The 18,181-nt window shown below is 39.1% G+C and overlaps 1 protein-coding gene across 14 annotated transcripts in view; it reads right to left on the reverse strand.

The window, feature by feature from the left end:
- The window catches only part of LOC126108459 (eukaryotic translation initiation factor 4 gamma 1-like), a 647,729-nt gene that overhangs the window by 205,183 nt on the left and 424,365 nt on the right, over positions 1–18,181 (reverse strand). For 13 of the 14 annotated variants that reach the window (XM_049913677.1, XM_049913682.1, XM_049913683.1 and 10 more), the window contains 4 exons: positions 10,703–10,850; positions 8,291–8,406; positions 6,887–7,162; positions 3,738–3,866 (listed from right to left, as the gene is read on the reverse strand). In XM_049913677.1, coding sequence (XP_049769634.1) covers positions 3,738–3,866; positions 6,887–7,162; positions 8,291–8,406; positions 10,703–10,850 — 669 coding nt within the window. The remainder of the gene's footprint in view (positions 1–3,737; positions 3,867–6,886; positions 7,163–8,290; positions 8,407–10,702; positions 10,851–18,181) is intronic. The other variant, XM_049913688.1, reaches the window with a different exon arrangement.

Below are 18,181 nucleotides of genomic sequence, written 5' to 3' on the forward strand. Positions count from 1 at the left end.
TGTTATTTCATGTTAGATGTTTCAATTGCAATTACGTTAATCCAGCAAAAACTGACATTACAGAGTTTCACTAGAAATTAGAACTAGTACGACGACATAGCATATTTCCGAAACTAAAAATATTTTACTAGCGCAATTTTGAAATGTACATACAGCTAACAATTAAGTTTTTAATATTCAGTCCAGAACATTCTCTAGTATTTTTACATATTTTAATTATGTGATTTTATGAAACAATTTTGAGTTGGTAATATTTCTCCATCATCAAAATTACAATTCAAACATTCAAAATGACATTTTACAACATTTGAAGGCTAAAATGCAGAATAATTACGTACAACACAAAATCTTACAATCGTGTTAAAAAAAAAAAAAATTAATGAATTGTTCTTCTAACATTATCTATGATACAAATTTTTTTTCTGAATCAGGTTATGTCTCCAGTTTAAACTAATTCTCTCTAGTTTTCGTAATATGTGGACATTGCACTGAATTTCTCTATAGAACATTCCAGAAACATTAATTACAGAATTGCAGATTTTTAGTTGGCGATTTCTGTAAGAATATATTTCCTGACTCACAAAGACACAAATATTATGTTAAGCTTGAGCAAAATTAATGGTTTACACAGTTAATTTGCATTCACGTAAATAATCAATTTTTCTAATTGAATTACAATTACCAAACTCAATGATGAGGTTACTAACATTTATACACTATTAACACTGATTCCAGAACGTGTTCTTTCTCTTCAAAACATCCTAAAATTTGTATCAAAGTCATAACGGCTTATCCTAACTGTACATTACATTACCTAATTACGAACGTACATTAATTGGTCTTTGACACAATTTCGCATTTTCGTTACAACTGTTTCACACTGTTGCACTAAGTGGCCTTATTCACCAAGTATCCTTATACACTACCCACATTGTTTTAGTGTGTATCGCATGCTACACAACCTGCTGCATCGGGTACTCTACATGACCTAATAGCCTGTTTCGTTACACCCTGAATACTGACCAATCCTCCTGGAAGACACTACACTGCTTCAGCACAGAAAAAATATCTGTGCAGATGCTTCTGTAAGAATTTACAGTTATCGAACTACTACAGTTATCTTTATCAACACTGTTACTGAAACAATTTCTCCACGTGAATTACAAGATCTGAGCTCCCTGCATTAAAATATACAGAAAGGTCCTTTCTATACTGCCGAATTGTTGAATTTTACACAGATGCTAGAACTTGGCTACACGCTTCTCAAAGATTATGCTTTGTCCTACAGGAGGCTGCAATCTACAAAATTGCAAATATTTTCTTTACAAATTATTTTCGTTAATTAGCTAACACATTAGGACAAAATATCAGTAAGTATGTAATGCTACAACAGCGAGAAGAAAAAAAATTGAACTGAACTGTAAACAACCATAACACAATGATGAGCACAATAATATTCCAGCACCTGGGCTGGTAAGACATGAACAAAAATTTCAACCAAGTTATAATAAATGAGAACGACATATCTACACCTAAGAAGAAAGGTGCACAAGCACAATTTCCCCAATTTCAGCTCCAGACGATATTTGTAATACACACACACACTGCTTCATTTGTGGAAGAAGGGAGAAGCCTTGGTTCTGACCATGATCAATTTAGTGAGAGTAACTAAGATTTCTTTGTAACATCCTAGTCAGAAAAATGTCACCTTCATACTACAAATACAATCTCAACTAGAAATCGTTAAATTAGATGCCACTTTACCTCTGAGATATAGAGAAGTACAATAGTCTAAACATTTGCAAATACGCCAGTGTTAAGTGTATTGTACCATTAAGTGTGTGTATGTATATTTATTCCATTGTCATTAGCATGCAAGAAGCTAGTTAAATGCAGCACCAGCACACCAAAATCCACTCCAAAGAAGATAAAAACAAACAGCCAAATGTGTGCAACATTACCAGAACTTGGTCCACAGATATTGCCACAACAGCACTCCACAACTATCTTATCACCAGGCTAAAGCAAAAAATTCAAATCTAAATGTGCAAAAAACAAAACCTGATAGATAAGTGTTACAACTAACACTCAATGAGGTCAGTTCAATGCATGTTGTCAGCAATACTTACCTCAATGTCTGTGTAAGTGCGGTGTTACACTTCCGACACAAAACAACAATTTTTGTGTTTGTGTTTGCATTCCCACATTTACTCTAAGCCTCACCAAATTATACACTAGTTAATTTACGTTATTTTATTTGAATACACTGGTGCAATGTAAGAACAGCTCACAGGCTAGGAAAGTTAATTCTAATAATAAGAACCTGCTCATTTCTTTCTCAGGAGTTGCTACATTGTTGTTTTAACGATTCAACTTTCTGTATGTTCGAGAAGAACACAGGACATTTAAAGGAAATGAAGAGTTATACATGTATGAAACAAGCTCCACCGATATCCATCTACCAGGTGTATAGTTCAAGTGACGAAAACACATCATCGATGATGTGCAATGGGTTCCAATCGAGACATTTGAGGAGTGAACATTGATACTGGTATCCCCCCCCCCCCCCATCAATTCTGGTGCTATCAGAAGACTAGTTCACTAACACCCTTAGTGAAAACTTTGTCACCTACATATAAAAAAAAACTTTTATACATTTCCGTCTCAATAAATTGATTACAAAGATACCCAAACAACATCTTAAAGAAATTTCCCTTAAATAAACATTAATTAGATAAGAGGGAAAGAGAGGAAGGGAAGACAGAATTAGGGCACATTTTTGAAAAATACGCATCGGCACTATTAAGTTTCAGAGTTTAGTTTAGAAAGATACGTTTACTGATAGGTATGGAGCTGATCCCATTTTTTTTAAATTCTGGACAAGAATTCAAAATCTGCGAAGTTTTTTTTAGAGCTATCATACATGGTGCACGAACTGTCACACCAATCAAGTAGAAATAAGTTTGTAAACCAAATTGAATGAATACACTGCAATTTATTTCATATAGAACCTTTATTTGGTTAAATACTGGATAATGGCTAACTATAAATTAGTTTTTGACCGATGACAAAATTGAAGTATATACAGTTCTCGTCAAAAAAAGTCGTCTTAATAAATTCAATAAATTTGCAACTGTGATACGTGTATGAAGAAGATCCAAAAAATAATCTTTCTAACTACATTTTCTCGAACTAATCCCTCACCCAAAGCACCTTAATTTATAAAATTGAACTATACGATTGATTGGCAGCACTACTACTCCACTCCTCCACAAGCCCTCCTAAGCTTGCTCCTCCATTGTCTCATGACCTATCACGACTATTTCAGTCTAACTACTACTCTTGCCTCAAATCATTCTTTCCATTTTATTAACTCGAAAATACTGTTCAAGTAGATACCTCTTCTTACCAACAGTGTTTGTAGTTGACATTCGATCTATTCTTCTGAGAATTTCTTCATTTCTGACCTTTGCTGCACACAAATTCATTTCTATCATCCTCTGGCACCAAATTTTATATGCCTCCAGACATACAACCAATTCAAAATACAGACAATTCTAGAGAGCTGTAGATAAAACAACACAAACAGAATCCAGGGAGACACATCACACTGGCCCCAGCAGCTACCACACCACACTGCAAACCACACCACAGGACAGGACAGGACAGGACACCCGGACACACATGCCGTCACCACAAACTCAACCCAACAGAGAGAAAACCGTGCTGGCCTGTACCCCACTGTGCGGGAACTCCCGTGACTGCGGCCGCCTCCCGGCCGGCGGGATCCCACCGTCGTCGCTCGCTGCCTTCGCCACGAGGGCCGCAAATTCTGCGGCCACGTCCGAATTTCCCTGAACTGAACTCTGTCGGAACAACAATCTCACTCAGTTATTGCGGAATTGGCACGTCTTCAGAGAGACACGAGACACTGCTACAATGTCGCTCAAACGTAAATGTACCTGGACCACTAATCGACTTGCACACATGTGCCTCGTGTTAACCTGAGTCCATTAGAAAAGTGAGTTACAACGCTACACGAAATAATTAGTTTGGGTACCAATAGCAGGGTAATTCTGCCAGCTGCAAGCATCTGGTTCAGCAATAGATTCAAACCAGCATTCTCTCTGTCTCTTAACGAGAGAGCAACATTTTACAATCTGCTTACATTGTGATAAAGCAGACACTTTTTGCATTAATAAATGGACATTCACTTTATTCAAACTGTTTTTGGTATTTTTACAACAGTACACAAAGTTCATTTTAAAATGACCACAAACCAGTCTACTGCTCACTATTTTTCCCAGTCTCTCGTACTTTCAAAACCCTCCTTAGTGATATCTAATTTTGAGAACTGCTTTGTAGTGCGTAGTGAAGCTTCGAGTCATTTCTGGGATTAGCAATTACGAAACATGAGCAGCAATGCTGAGTTTCATATTGAGGGAGGCTTTGTATATCTCATAACTGTGTAGGCAAACATTCCCAAGAGAAATTACAAAAATCAAGTTTATGATAATTTGTTTTCATTTTTATGCTCCTCTGTGTCCTGACCGTGACAGCCCCAGCTGTAATTCAGTGTCAACACTGAAATGTAAGTTTCATGTAGAGTAAATAGGTAGGATAATAAAAGATCAAAATGAATTAAATTATTACAAGCTGGAAAATTGTGCGGTCTTCCAGCTGCATAAGGCTGTGCACAGTCAAGGACAAACTGCTATTACCACTATCTAAGCCATCATCATCATTAGTAAGTCTCTACTTGTGACACCCAACAGGCCACAGGACTGAGTGGTCTAGGATTTGATTTGTCTTCTCATTAGGAATAATTTGATAGAAAACAAACCAAATATAAAAACCCAAAATTTAAATTAATCAGTGGCAGTTTGTTGGGCTGTCTAACAATAAAACTAAGGCCATCATTAGTGAAGGTAATTTTCTTGACCTTGCATATTATGAAAGCATCTAAGCTTCATTCACACTCAACTTTACTGCAGACACAAAATTCTGATACCTTATCACATTTTGTACATTAGACTTTTAACTTTAAATTGGTTACTAAGAAATAACTAAGAAAAATGAATTTCTTACTATACAAATCTGGGAAAAGAACAAACTAAATTCATAACCAGTAAAGTTACGATGTTGACTCTAATATTAAGGCTCTTACAGCTGCCACATTATCCATCCTTCCATTACACCTTGCTAACCTTACATATCAATACTTTAATTTTCTAATCGGAATACTACTTAGGAGTGTTTGCAGGCATTGACGGCAATGGAAGGGAAATTTTGGAACCCTATCAACAATTTCTGTACTAACAGGGAAAAATAGGATGAATATATGCTAAACAGCTATAATTTTGCAAGTTGAAGAGCACCACCTGTGTTGTCGTGCAGAGAAGAAATAGGATGTTCAATTTCTGCTTAATCTGTCTGAGTCACTAACACAAATGTAAAACATTTTAATGCTTTTTGTAATACTGGTCTCTAGACACACGTCAATCAGTGGTGTAAAAATAAAATATCCTGAGAGATTAAACCTACGTTCTAGACCAGGGATGACAAACCTCGGCTTTTTGGATGATGCTCTTTTTGCCTCAGACACACTGACAACTAGTGGCACACACTAACGCGACAGTATATTCACAAGAACATCTGCTAAGTGTGACAAATAGGAGAGAGATACTTGCGAAACTACAGCCACGAGGTAGGGACAGTACTGTCTGCAACAAGGTGGCCAGAAAGCAGTATTCATGATTTAGAGTTCCACCGGCAGCCAATTCTCGTCTTCCACAAAGTTTCAAACAGGGTTACAGCGCACTTACAGGGTCAGCAGCTCTCGTGTCACACGCCAAGGTTGGCAATTCGTTTACAGTGGTCACAGCCAATAGTGTGATAGTATACGAACCACTGAATCTGGTGAAGACTTGGTACAATATCTGGACTAACCACATTTGTTTTCACTAAGAGGGAACCAGATTAGCTTTTAACGATCTGGTTACTATAATTTAAGGCTGGTTACTTATTTTCAAACTTATTTGGTGAATGAAGAATCTAAAAATGCTGACATACTAAAGTGTGTAATGAAGCTAGAGGTCCAGATTAAGCCGAACTGTTGACGGTTTGCTTGTGAGATTGCAAAGGCAATGAATCTCAAAACAAAAATATTGCCATAATCCACTGATGTGCATGTAGTACGAGGTGTAATTTCATCATTGCAGTAACCTAATTTATGTCTCATTTTTGATTTTGCCAGAAATTTTGACGATGTGATTAAGTTCTAACCAATAAGGAGAAATGTCAGTCAACTTCATTTACGAACCAAAGAAAATTACAAAAGGGCATTCCAATTTTCTACTGACAACGGACTCACAATTCACTGTACATAGTTCCCACTGTCCGTCGCGCAAATTGTTATAGACATCGACACACGATGTGACAGCTGCTGACACTGTAAGAGTATTTTCACCTAAAACAGAACACAAATTTGTGCAGAACGAAATATTAATTCTATCTTACCAATCCCAATCGAGTCAAGCATTAGAATACACAGTTTTCAAAGTTCCCGGCAGATTATAATTGCACACCAGACCCGGAATCCGGCCACGAACCTCCACCTTTTGCCGGCAAGCGCTCTGCCGACAGTAAACTGGGCACGTCTGCCGACCTGCCCACAGAGCTCTAATTCCGCAAATATTTGTCTCCTGTAAAAATTTGTTCTGCACATATTTTCAGCTAGCGAAGACTTTATTTTTATTGTGGATTAACACCCCTGTAGACGGAAGTGAAAATGGCCAGAAATGGCAAAGGGTAACAAAGGAAATTTACACAGAAATAATGAGCAGATACTGCAAATAATGACAAAAATAAGGGGGAGTATACTCACAGGCTGAGGAGTTTCTCGAGCGCTCGACTCGCCAGACCTGGGAGGAGTCCCCGAGCCGCCACTCTCGTAAATGTCCACACAGGCACCTGTCTTCGGGTCGATCACCTCCAGCGCGTTGGGCCTGCGAGACTTGCCACGCGTGCCACCGCCCGCCACCACGTGGTGCTGGGCCGACTGTGGGCCAGGCGGCCCCTGCGAAGGCGGACCCGACACGTCCGCCGGACCCACCGGTGGGCCACCCAGTCCGTGGGCGGCACCCATTTGCAGAAGAGGCATCTGCGCAAACGGTTTTATTGTCGACACAGAATTTCGAGCAAATACTCGTTAAACATCCTACACAGTGCACTTGTAAATGCTTAGTTTTGTCTGTGTACGTGCTACCTCTGAAATGAAGAGCAAAACTGAGTGTATGATGCGACTGACGGGAACAGCAAATCGACAAGTCGTGTGACCGTGTTTCATTTTAAACCGGCACTGACTATTATCAGATTACGGCCTACATAAACCCGGAATACAGTACAGTTGCCCTGACGCTGCTTTTACAGTTCTGTCGTAGTCTTCGTCGTGTGTGTTATAACCTGTACAATCAGTTGGTACCTGATGACTAAGGTGCATATTAGCAACTAGTACTATCTGCAGATAGCTACTTCGAGCACCTCACTCTCCGCAGCTATACGAAATTGCTTTCATGTTTGTAACTTCTACTAATATCTTGTTCAGACATCAGAAATTCACACACAGTATAGATCTCTATGATGTATTTAAGTTAGTCAATAACCTACTCTCAATTTTAATTAGGAGCAGATGCATATTTTCACCTGTAAAAGGTGGTATTTTGAGGTCCAGTAAATTTTCCTAATTGGGCCAGCAAGCACAATGACCCCCAACATTGCCAATATAGTTCTTACTAGCGCATTGCTGGGAGCAGCAGTCCAGCCCACTATCAGAATTTAACTTGTTTAGATTAGAATTGTAAATGTGACATCACTCTCCGGAAACAGTGTGTTTTGATGTTGTAAATGGTGTGTTTCCTTTGCAACTTCAGTTGTTTTTTCTTCTTTTGTTTATGTTTTACTTCAGTATTATTCACCAGTATTGGGAACCAGTAAAATTCTTTCCTGGAGTATCAGATCTGATCAGTCCAAATTCAGCTAAAAATTAAATAATGAAAAATTGCTGGAATTTAAGAATTCCCAGTTTTTTCACGGACATAAAATTTCCGGGAGTGTCCCAGATTTCTCAGTTGTCCCACACTGTATATACTTCTAACTGCACTTCATTGTCTATCACTTTGTTATTCTGATCCGAGTATAATTACTTTCCAATTTCATAACTACTCGCATAAATGGAATGGCAATTCCTTTTACAAATACAGATCACACATCTCAACGCTGCCACACTCACCGCCTGTGGAGCACCGGTAGGCCCTGCCGCCCCCACCACCTGCTGCGCTCCGGGTCCTGCTGTCGGCGGACCGGCCCCTGCAGGAGCAGGCCGCGCACTCAGCTGCTGGTAGTAATCTGCGACAAAAGAGACGAACACTGAGATTACCATCCTCGAAAAGACACAATTCCAAGTTATTACTGATTTTCTTAAGTAACAAAACCACGACATCAAAGTCTTCAATGTTGAGATACGAGGAAGCACATTGGCTGTATAAAGCTAATAGCAGGAATTTTGAGACCATTACCCCACACGTATCAAAGACACCCCAATACTACAATTGTACGCACCTACACAGTAGGATGGTCATTCGGTAACAGTTTATTGTTGTGAGTAACGTATATGGGGGATTCCTCCAATCTGCATGCTCACCTAACAAGATAGCGAAACACCAGAGTGAAAAACTGGGCGTACACCACCATCAATGAAGCTGCTGTGGAACCTGACAAGTCACAAAATGGCATATCGTCACATGTGATGGCTTCAAGAATAAGAAAATGTGTTAACTGAATGTACAAATGTGGATGCCTGTCAGTAACACTAATGCACAGCAGAAAAAGTGTGTGAAGCTCTGTGACCAGCGTATGTTCGAGGAAGGAGTCTTATTTGAAAGAAATGTGACCGAAAGTGAAGTCCACAGCGTATCGGAACAAATAAAACAGTGAGACACGATGTAGTGGAGACACCCAACATCTCAGCACAATGCAAGTATCCCTGTTTCTAACAAATAATGAGTTGCAATACTTCCTTTTTTGATACTGCTAGTTCAAAACCTCTAAAATTTTGTTCTAACTTTTAACTTCCATTATCCACATAATGTAATCCTGAATCCACTCAGTATTAGTAAACACTGAAGCAATTAATAATTCTGACCCAATGTCCACAGAAAGTTCTTTTGCAACTGGTACCCTGTGAGCATGCCACACTGGCGGTCTTGATAACTGCAGTGCTAAGGATAACGTGTTGGCGCTACTAGATGGAAGTGAAGTGACACCATCAGGAGAAGAAATCCTAGAAAGAAACAAGTTCAGGAGGTATAAAAATATGTAAGAATAATGATGTCATAAAACTAATCACTGTTTACCACTTTGTAGTTTATTTGGAAAACTTGGATGCCTACTTCAGATATTAAGTAGATGGCACTCCCAGTAACCTCCAATCTAACATTGGTGCGAAGCAGCCACAGATGAACATTTGAATATTTTTGCAAACACTTGAATGGTTCATTTCTTGAGGATATGTCACAGTTTGCAAGTATCAGGTACATCACTAAAAACAGAATCACTGAATTCTGCCCAAGAGGAGACGCAAAAGTTTAAGGGAGCTATAGGTGTACCATGACTAATAACATGCTGGGAAAGGAAAAGTGAGATTAGGACTAGCAATCTTAACTTTTGCTGATATGCAATACCATCAAGAAAACTTTATTGCCATTCATTGTTAACAACTATTAACACAAGTGTAACCACTTGCATTCAGGACTGGAGAGGACATACAAAGTATTATACACTGTGTGATACATAAGAGATCATGAAGTGAGCACAAATGAGACAATGTGGAGGTATTGGATGCTAGAACCAAGAATGGAGATGGAAATGTCACACCTCACTAACTAGTGACAGCTCAGAATCTGTATGCAATCAGTTGGGTAGCTCAGAAACTCCAGTCTGGCATGACATACAGGCTTCATCATGGCTTTACACTCACAATGGACATTTACAGCACTTACTTGTCTTTCTGTTTAAAATCAAACAATTTCTAATGAATGTATTTTTGCTGGCACTCCATAAGGGTATCACACTTGCTCAACATACTTTGCCTCGTCCAACAATAACCAGGACCACAATTGGCTACAAATACCAGAGTTTGTTACAGATTTACAATACTGCGGAACGAGGTAGCCCGCAAATACACAGAGTAGCAAGAGAAGCTCAACACTTAGAAACGAGAACACGTCTAAAGAAAATCACATAAAAGGAATTCATCACAAAACACATGAACACTTTCTTGATTTCTGGTGTCCAGCAATTACAATCTCTTCCACCTCTACTACAGCTACATCAAAACACATTAACTGTTACTCTTACAAATTACCATAAATAAACTTCAATGAAAAAGCTCTGAACACTATCACTCCCTCATTATTATGATCATACAATAATTACTTTCACTCAACTTTATTTTAAATTTTGTGATGAAATGTACTGTGTGTGCATACACAACTCAGTCCATGGTAGAAAAAGGAATATATTGACTGCTCTACCCCCATTTCACCAAGGTTGTGTATATTTTACCAAGACTTCAATTTCAGACCCACAAGATGACAAAGACATCATTTTACTCCGTTGCAAAGTAATACAAATAAAAACTCACAGTGTGGTCCGTGTTGTCCGGTGTGGGCAGTGCTGTAGCCGGGGAAAGGCATCTGTGCCATCAAAATATGCGGCCCATGTTGAGGGTAATACGTCGCAGCAGTTGCTGCCGAATTCGCCGGGTTCTGATGTCTTGTCTGCGGTTGGAACTGCAACAACAAAAAAAAGTTAAACAACAATTTGGGTATGTTCAAATGGCTTGAGAAAAGCCCACATTTAAAATGTTTCCAATATCAGCTGCTTCATAATAGTAAATAAAATGAAAATAATGATATAAACAATAATTTCATGTGCGTAGGCATACCCACTCACCGAAACTCTCAACTGATTTATTAGTCACTTCCCCACATAAGCAACAAGGAGCTTCTGCATTACAGTAACAGATGGTTCAGGTATCTGCTCAGTTGCAGTACTTTAAACTGGTATTGGTATTAAGAGAAAAACTTCTGGAATCACAATCTTTACGCAGTTCTCATTACACTCTTACATTTACACATCCAAACTGGAGTATTTAGTGGTCTTCAAATGTATAGTTGCATACTACAAAAATATGTACTTCATTACGTAACATTTACTGATCTCTTAAAAATAACTAATTGTTTCTAAGGTCTGTTTAGCAAAAATGTAAGAACATGTGATGATGGCAAATGACTGTCACCTATATTTTATGACCATTTATGTTGAGAAATGAATTTTCAGCAACACAACTAACAAGCATTAGAAAACCTCGAGTGAAATACATCAGAGCAAGTCAAAGTGAACAATGAAACCAATGGGTTGCACCTTAAAATTGGGCTGACAAATCCCTTCAGAATTGAAACAGCAATTTTTCATGCCAGTACAAACTGTGGCCACTGTCAAACATCTGCTGCTATGCTGCAAAAAATGACTTTTTTTCACTTCCTCTTGAATATATTTCTACTGTGTTTAGCTCCAGTTGTACTAGCCCAGTCAATGACGACAAAAAAAAGGTAAAATGGGGAAAAATTTGTGCAGTAGCAAATTTTTGTACAGTGGTTGGAGGAAGTGCTGTGAACAACATTGTAAAAAAATCCTGATCCTGATCCAAGAGGTCTTAACAATGAGGTGGAGGGTGTTTAAAGGTCAGTTTCTTATATTGTTCTCGAATAACTAATACCGTGGGCTCTGGTGAGCGACAACAACACTACCGTACAATACATTTCCTATGAAAGAGGTCCTATTCATTAATTCACTACCACTGAAACTTTCTGTGTACCAAATGATAGAAAAATAGCAGATTATTAATAATATTGTGTTAATGGTAGATATTATCGTATACTGCTAAATAACACGGTTTAAGAACACACATTTAATTTTGTTTATACCACAATTAAAGGCATTACAATTGCATTAAAGGATAAATTGTGTTCTTGGGATGTAACAGGGTGACAAGGCAGGGATGAGAGAAATTAGGTGATTGAATTGTGGTCATGAACTTCCCACATTCAGGTCTGCAAAACAGAGTGAGCAGGGAATTCCCTACACTCTACATGGAGTGCAGGTATAAGTTAATAGCAACACTAATGCAAGAAACACACATGAACTCTCTTACAGGGCAACCAATTCCTAATCATCCTGTACAGCTTTACAACATGCTGTCAACAAAAAGACAGCAGCAAGATGTCATATTTACCAACCCAATGCTTTTCCCACGAACTCTACATACATCACTTACAACATTGCATTTACAAATTAAACACTTCTCAGACACTATTTACAAGAACATATTTTTACATAGAAGTTCACCTAATGTTCGGGAGGTATCATCTCATCTGAACTACGAAGCAAGCAGTGCTCAAGGTTAAACAAGTCTCCTTTCCCAGAAGAACACTACACCTGCCATACAGGGTGACTGAGAATCTATTTCACCTTTAGCAGTGGAGATTTATACAGATTCTGAATATACTTGTGTTACAATACGGGTAGCTCTTATACACATTCAACATCGTGCTAATGCACTTTGGAAACATAGAGCGCACGTACGTGTGTGTGTGTGTGTGTGTGTGTGTGTGTGTGTGTGTGTGTTGTGGGTGCGCTCGTGCGCGCATGCGCAGGTTCTATATGCAGAAAAGGAAAAAATCCCTGGATTTTCCAGTTAAAAATACACTTTCTCCAGGATGAAAACCCACTTTTTCTGTGTAATTAAGTGACAGTATATTTTACCCTCGGAATTGTAAAACTTATCAATTCTTTCAATGGTTAAGTTTTTATACATGGGCGCAGAATTTCCTGGCGCTTTAGAAAGTGAAACTCGACAAAGAAAACTCCTTTTGGAAAGATTTTTGATGTGCAGCAACATGAACACTGCATATTCTCGTATTACAAAAGTATAAATTGGAATTCCACCAAACACTGCATGCTACTTTCCGAACCATTGTAATTGAGATTGCGATGTGTTTATAGCTCGTGTCACGTCATCCCACCAGCCGATGACAATTGGATATTCAGACCACAGGACACGTGATGTAGTCAGCTAATAGCAACATCACTGTTAAGTCGCACGGATACACAAACAAGACAACTTAATGTTTTAAATTAATACACATAGTGTTGTTACAAAAAAAGAAAAGCTTTCACAAATAATGTAAGAGAAGCTAAGCGTTCACACATGTTATTTTTTGCGCGCGTTACACTTTAAGATATATCACCCAAATGTGCCAGTAAAATTTATAGCCGCGTCCAGTGACATGTCCTCAAAGTTTTCCGCAGATAAATTAGCTACCGCAGAGGAGAGAGAGCTTCCCATAGCCCAACATCAATTTGCCCATAATAACGACATGAATGTCTGATGATCTGGGCTCTAAATACTTTTACATGGCTCGTCATCAAACGCACTGACTTAAGAAATTCATCGTACATTCTCGCACATAATTCAACTTGCGTAAAACGAAATTTACTATGAAAGTAACGCTTTTCAAACCACCACTCGCAATATTTTCCCGTGATCTGTTAGAAATAGGTTCATTTCAGTAGTCATCAGAGAGCGCCAGATAACTGGTGCCACCGCGCTTTGGCAGCTGTTATGACGCAGGAAGCCCATATGTTCATATGCGTGAAACATTAATAAGATCTTACATTATGCCATAAAAAAAAAAAGATATCAGAGGATACTCCTAGAGCATCGGAATTTCTTGAACCATACTAAAATGGCACATTTAAAGTGCATACTTAAAGAGCACATTTGTATGTCCAGATTCCCAATGAAGTAGGCCTCGAACTGATATTAAGGTTTTCAGTGTGGGTTTCAGGACGTAAATTTTCTTGGAGTACCAGTACTGTAGTAACTCATTTTTGATTCTTTATTATGGCATATTGCCATACATGCTAGAAGACGAAAACGTGCATTTGAAAAGCAGCGAGCAGTTGCAATTAGCCAATAGTGTGGAATTTGCAATTAGCCAATAGTGTGGAATTAAACACTTTGTTTCAAACACATTGACTGCCTCAGTGTAAAAGATTAATAAAAACTAAATTTCTTTAGCAAACCAGCAAAAATAACTTCATTGTTCTAAAAGTCAATTAATGCATGGCTGTCAGAAAAGTGGAAATAAAATAAAATCTTGAACTAATAACGTATATTAGCCTTCCATAATTATGTGAATGTATTTTTATTTACTTGATAGCTCCCAGCCACAGAAATCCATTTTGTTTTCATTTGACGTGATAGCAGTAAACGAAGAGGAAACAGCAAAACCACTAAATGTAAACACGGGTCAGGTGGAGACTACACACTTCCCCACTATAACTCTGACTGCTCTGCGCATCAGACTTGGATCTACGATATTTCCGAACCGGGCAATACAAAGATAGTGGTGCTAGGTGCTTTGTGAAACTGGTTTTTTCTCCTCAACAATAGGAATTTGCCCCCCACCCCCTCCTCATCATAGATCCGGGCCTGCTGCGCAAGCGTGAATCTGGCAGCTTGGGCGTGGCAGTAAAATTTTTCCTGGTTGCAGCTAGCTGCTTGCTGCGACTGCTTACACAGCCAACAACCACATTTCTGTAGCCACAAACAGGAGAAGGCACTACTCGTGCAACACTTAACTGCGCATGCACATTAGCCCACTCTTAACTGCTATAACAAATTAACGTAAACAGTTGTGACGACACGCTCACTGGAGGCAATTTGTTGTTATGAAGCATTGCATAGTCTTCCTAAAGCCTTTGACACACTCTGCTGTTGGCAAACACTTGTATGAGCACTGTGTTTTGTTGTTGTATAGGGCACATTTCCTTTACAATTTATGTTTTTTTTCCTGCTCTCGTTCATGTTTTATTGTTGCAGTATTAGTCTGCAGTAGTGGGATACAGTAATATCCTTTGTTAGAGTATCGATTCTGACCAGTCAAAATTACAAAAAATTTAACTGAACTAAAACAATGAAAAATTCCCGGAATTCTAAAAAATTCCCAGGTTTTTCCCAGTTTTCTCCCGGATAAAACAATTCCTGGGTTTTTCCCAATCTCCCAGAATGTTTATGGTTTTATATACCGGATTAGAATTTCCCAACACTTCAGAAAACGAAAATCCAGGGGGGGGGGGGGGGGGGGAGACGCATTTTGAAAGACCTTTGATGTGCAGCAACACTGCATATGTCACTTTCCGAAGCATTGAAATAAAGATTGTGTTTCGCTTTTGTAAGCTAGTCATAACTCATGTCACGTGATTTCGCCAGCTGATGACAGCATAGGACACGTGATGTAGTCAGCCAATAGCAAGATCACTCTTAAGCAGCGTGAACACACAAATAACAAAAGTTAATGGTTTAAATTAATATACATAGCATTCAAATATAACATTGGTCTCTAAGATTAATATGCTGGAAGAGAAGCTAAACTTCCACATATAATGTTCATCTTTTTTGCTCTTTCTACACTTTAAGATACATCATACAAATGTCTCAGTAAAATTTTTACTAACGACGTAAATGTCTGATCTTCTGGGCTCGAAATTCTTCTAAAGGGTCGTCCTCAAAGAGTTGATTTTTAAATTAGAGTAAAATGCTTTGTGATTTAAGAAATACATCATACATTCTCGCACATAGCTCATCTTACGTAAAAGGAAATCTGCTTTGAATGCAACGCTTTTCAAACCACCATTCGCAATATTTTCCCGCGACCTGTTAGAAATAGGTTCGTTTCAGCAGTTGCAAGAGAGCGCCAGGTAAGTGTCACCGTGCTTGCGCAGCTACGATCACACAGGAAGCTCATATGTTCGTACATGTAAAACATTAAAAGATCTTACATTATGTCATAAAAGAAACAAGACATCAGAGGATATTTCAAGAGCGTCGAAATTTCGTGAACCATACTAAAACACATAATTCGGCTTAAAATGCATATTTGTATGTCAATTTTCTTGGAGTACCAGTAGTGTATTATCTCACGTTTGGTTCTTTATCATGGCATAATGCCATACGTGCACTTGAAATGCAGCGAACAGTTGAAACTAGCCAATAGTTTGAAATTTAACGCTTTGTTTCAAATAAATTGACTGCCTCAACAGAAAAGATTAATAAAAGCCAAATCTCTTTAGCAAACGGGCAAAAATAACTTCATTGTTCTGTAATGTCTGACTGTCAGGAGGGTGGAAATAAACTCTAAAACTAATAAACACGTTTTAGCCTTCCATGATTACAGAAACGTATTTCAATTCATGTGGTAGCCCCCAGCCACAAAAATCCACTTTGTTATCATTTAACGTGAGATCAATAAACGAAGAGGAAACAACAAAATCACTAAATGTAAACACAGGTCACGTGGAGACGACCCACCTCCCACACCACAACTCTGGCTGCTCTGTGCATCAGCCCCAGATTTACTAATTTCCGAACTGGGGCAATAAAAGTAGTGGCACTCAGCCACACTTCTGTAACCAGAAGTGGGAAAAGGTACTACTCATACCCGACTCAACTGCGCATGCACAAGAGCCCACCCGCAACTGCTCGAACTAATCTAATTTAAACAGTTGTCACGTCACGCTCATCGGAGGCAATTTGTTGTTACAAAGCTTTTGCATAGTCTTCATAAAGCCTTTGAAACACTTTGCTGTCGGCAGATGCTTGTATGAGCACTTTTTTGTTGCATACAGCACATTTCTCATTCATGTTTTGTTGCTGCAGTATTATTCTGCAGTAGTGGGATACAGTGATATCTTTCGTTAGAGTATTGGTTCTTACCAGTCAAAATCACAAAATTTTAATTGAAAACTGAAACAATGAAAAATTCCTGGAATTCTAAACAATTCCCGGGTTTTTCCCAGTTTTCTCCCAGATGAAAAAATTCCCAAGTTTTTCAAGAATCTCCCAGTTGTCCCGGGCCGTACACACCCAGACAGTGGTTGCTTCTTGGGATGCAGTAAGGAGGATACAGTGGAGAATTATCTCTCACCCTCAAAAGTTTTCAGTCTATGATAAAGGAAGCGTACGACCACGATCTGGCAACCTGCATTCCCTCACGCGTCTACCCTTTACCAGCTACCCCCTCTCCATCCTGTCACACTCCAAGAACACAACTAATTCCTTAATATGGCTCTACTCCACATTTTTAATCCATTTCATTGGAAGATAAACAATTTTATTTCATTTAAACAATATTTTTAATGAAACTTCCTGGCAGATTAAAACTGTGTGCCGGACCGAGACTCGAGCTCAGGACCTTTGCCTTTCGCGAGCAAGTGCTCTACCACTGAGCTACCCTAGCACGACTCACAACCCGTCCTCACAGCTTTACTTCTGCCAGCACCTCGTCTCCCACCTTCCGAACTTTACAGAAGCTCTCCTGCGAACCTTGCAAAACTAGCACACCTGAAAGAAAGGATACTGCGTAGACATGGCTTAGCCACAGGCTTGGGGATGTTTCCAGAATGAGATTTTCACTCTGCAGCGGAGTGTGCGCTGATATGAAACTTCCTGGCAGATTAAAACTAGGGTAGCTCAGTTGGTAGAGCACTTGCCCGCGAAAGGCAAAGGTCCCGAGTTCGAGTCTCAGTCCAGCACACAGTTTTAATCCGCCAGGAAGTTTCATATCAGCGCACACTCCGCTGCAGAGTGAAAATCTCATTCTGGAAACATCCCCCAGGATGTGGCTAAGCCATGTCTCCGCAGTATCCTTTCTTTCAGGAGTGCTAGTTCTGCAAGGTTCGCAGGAGAGCTTCTGTAAAGTTTGGAAGGTAGGAGATGAGATACTGGCAAAAGTAAAACTGTGAGGACCGGGCGTGAGTCTTGCTTCGGTAGCTCAGATGGTAGAGCACTTGCCCGCAAAAGGCAAAGGTCCCGAGTTCGAGTCTCGGTCGGGCACACAGTTTTAATCTGCCAGGAAGTTTCATATCAGCACACACTCCGCTGCAGAGTGAAAATCTCATTCTGGGAATATTTTTAATAATCCGCAGTTTTCCATCTCTTAAATGAGGAAACTACTATTCTTGGAGAAAATGGATAGGACATTTTTTATAGTAAATT

Source organism: Schistocerca cancellata, chromosome 11, assembly GCF_023864275.1.
Source record: "Schistocerca cancellata isolate TAMUIC-IGC-003103 chromosome 11, iqSchCanc2.1, whole genome shotgun sequence".
NCBI classification, from domain to species: domain Eukaryota; kingdom Metazoa; phylum Arthropoda; class Insecta; order Orthoptera; family Acrididae; genus Schistocerca; species Schistocerca cancellata.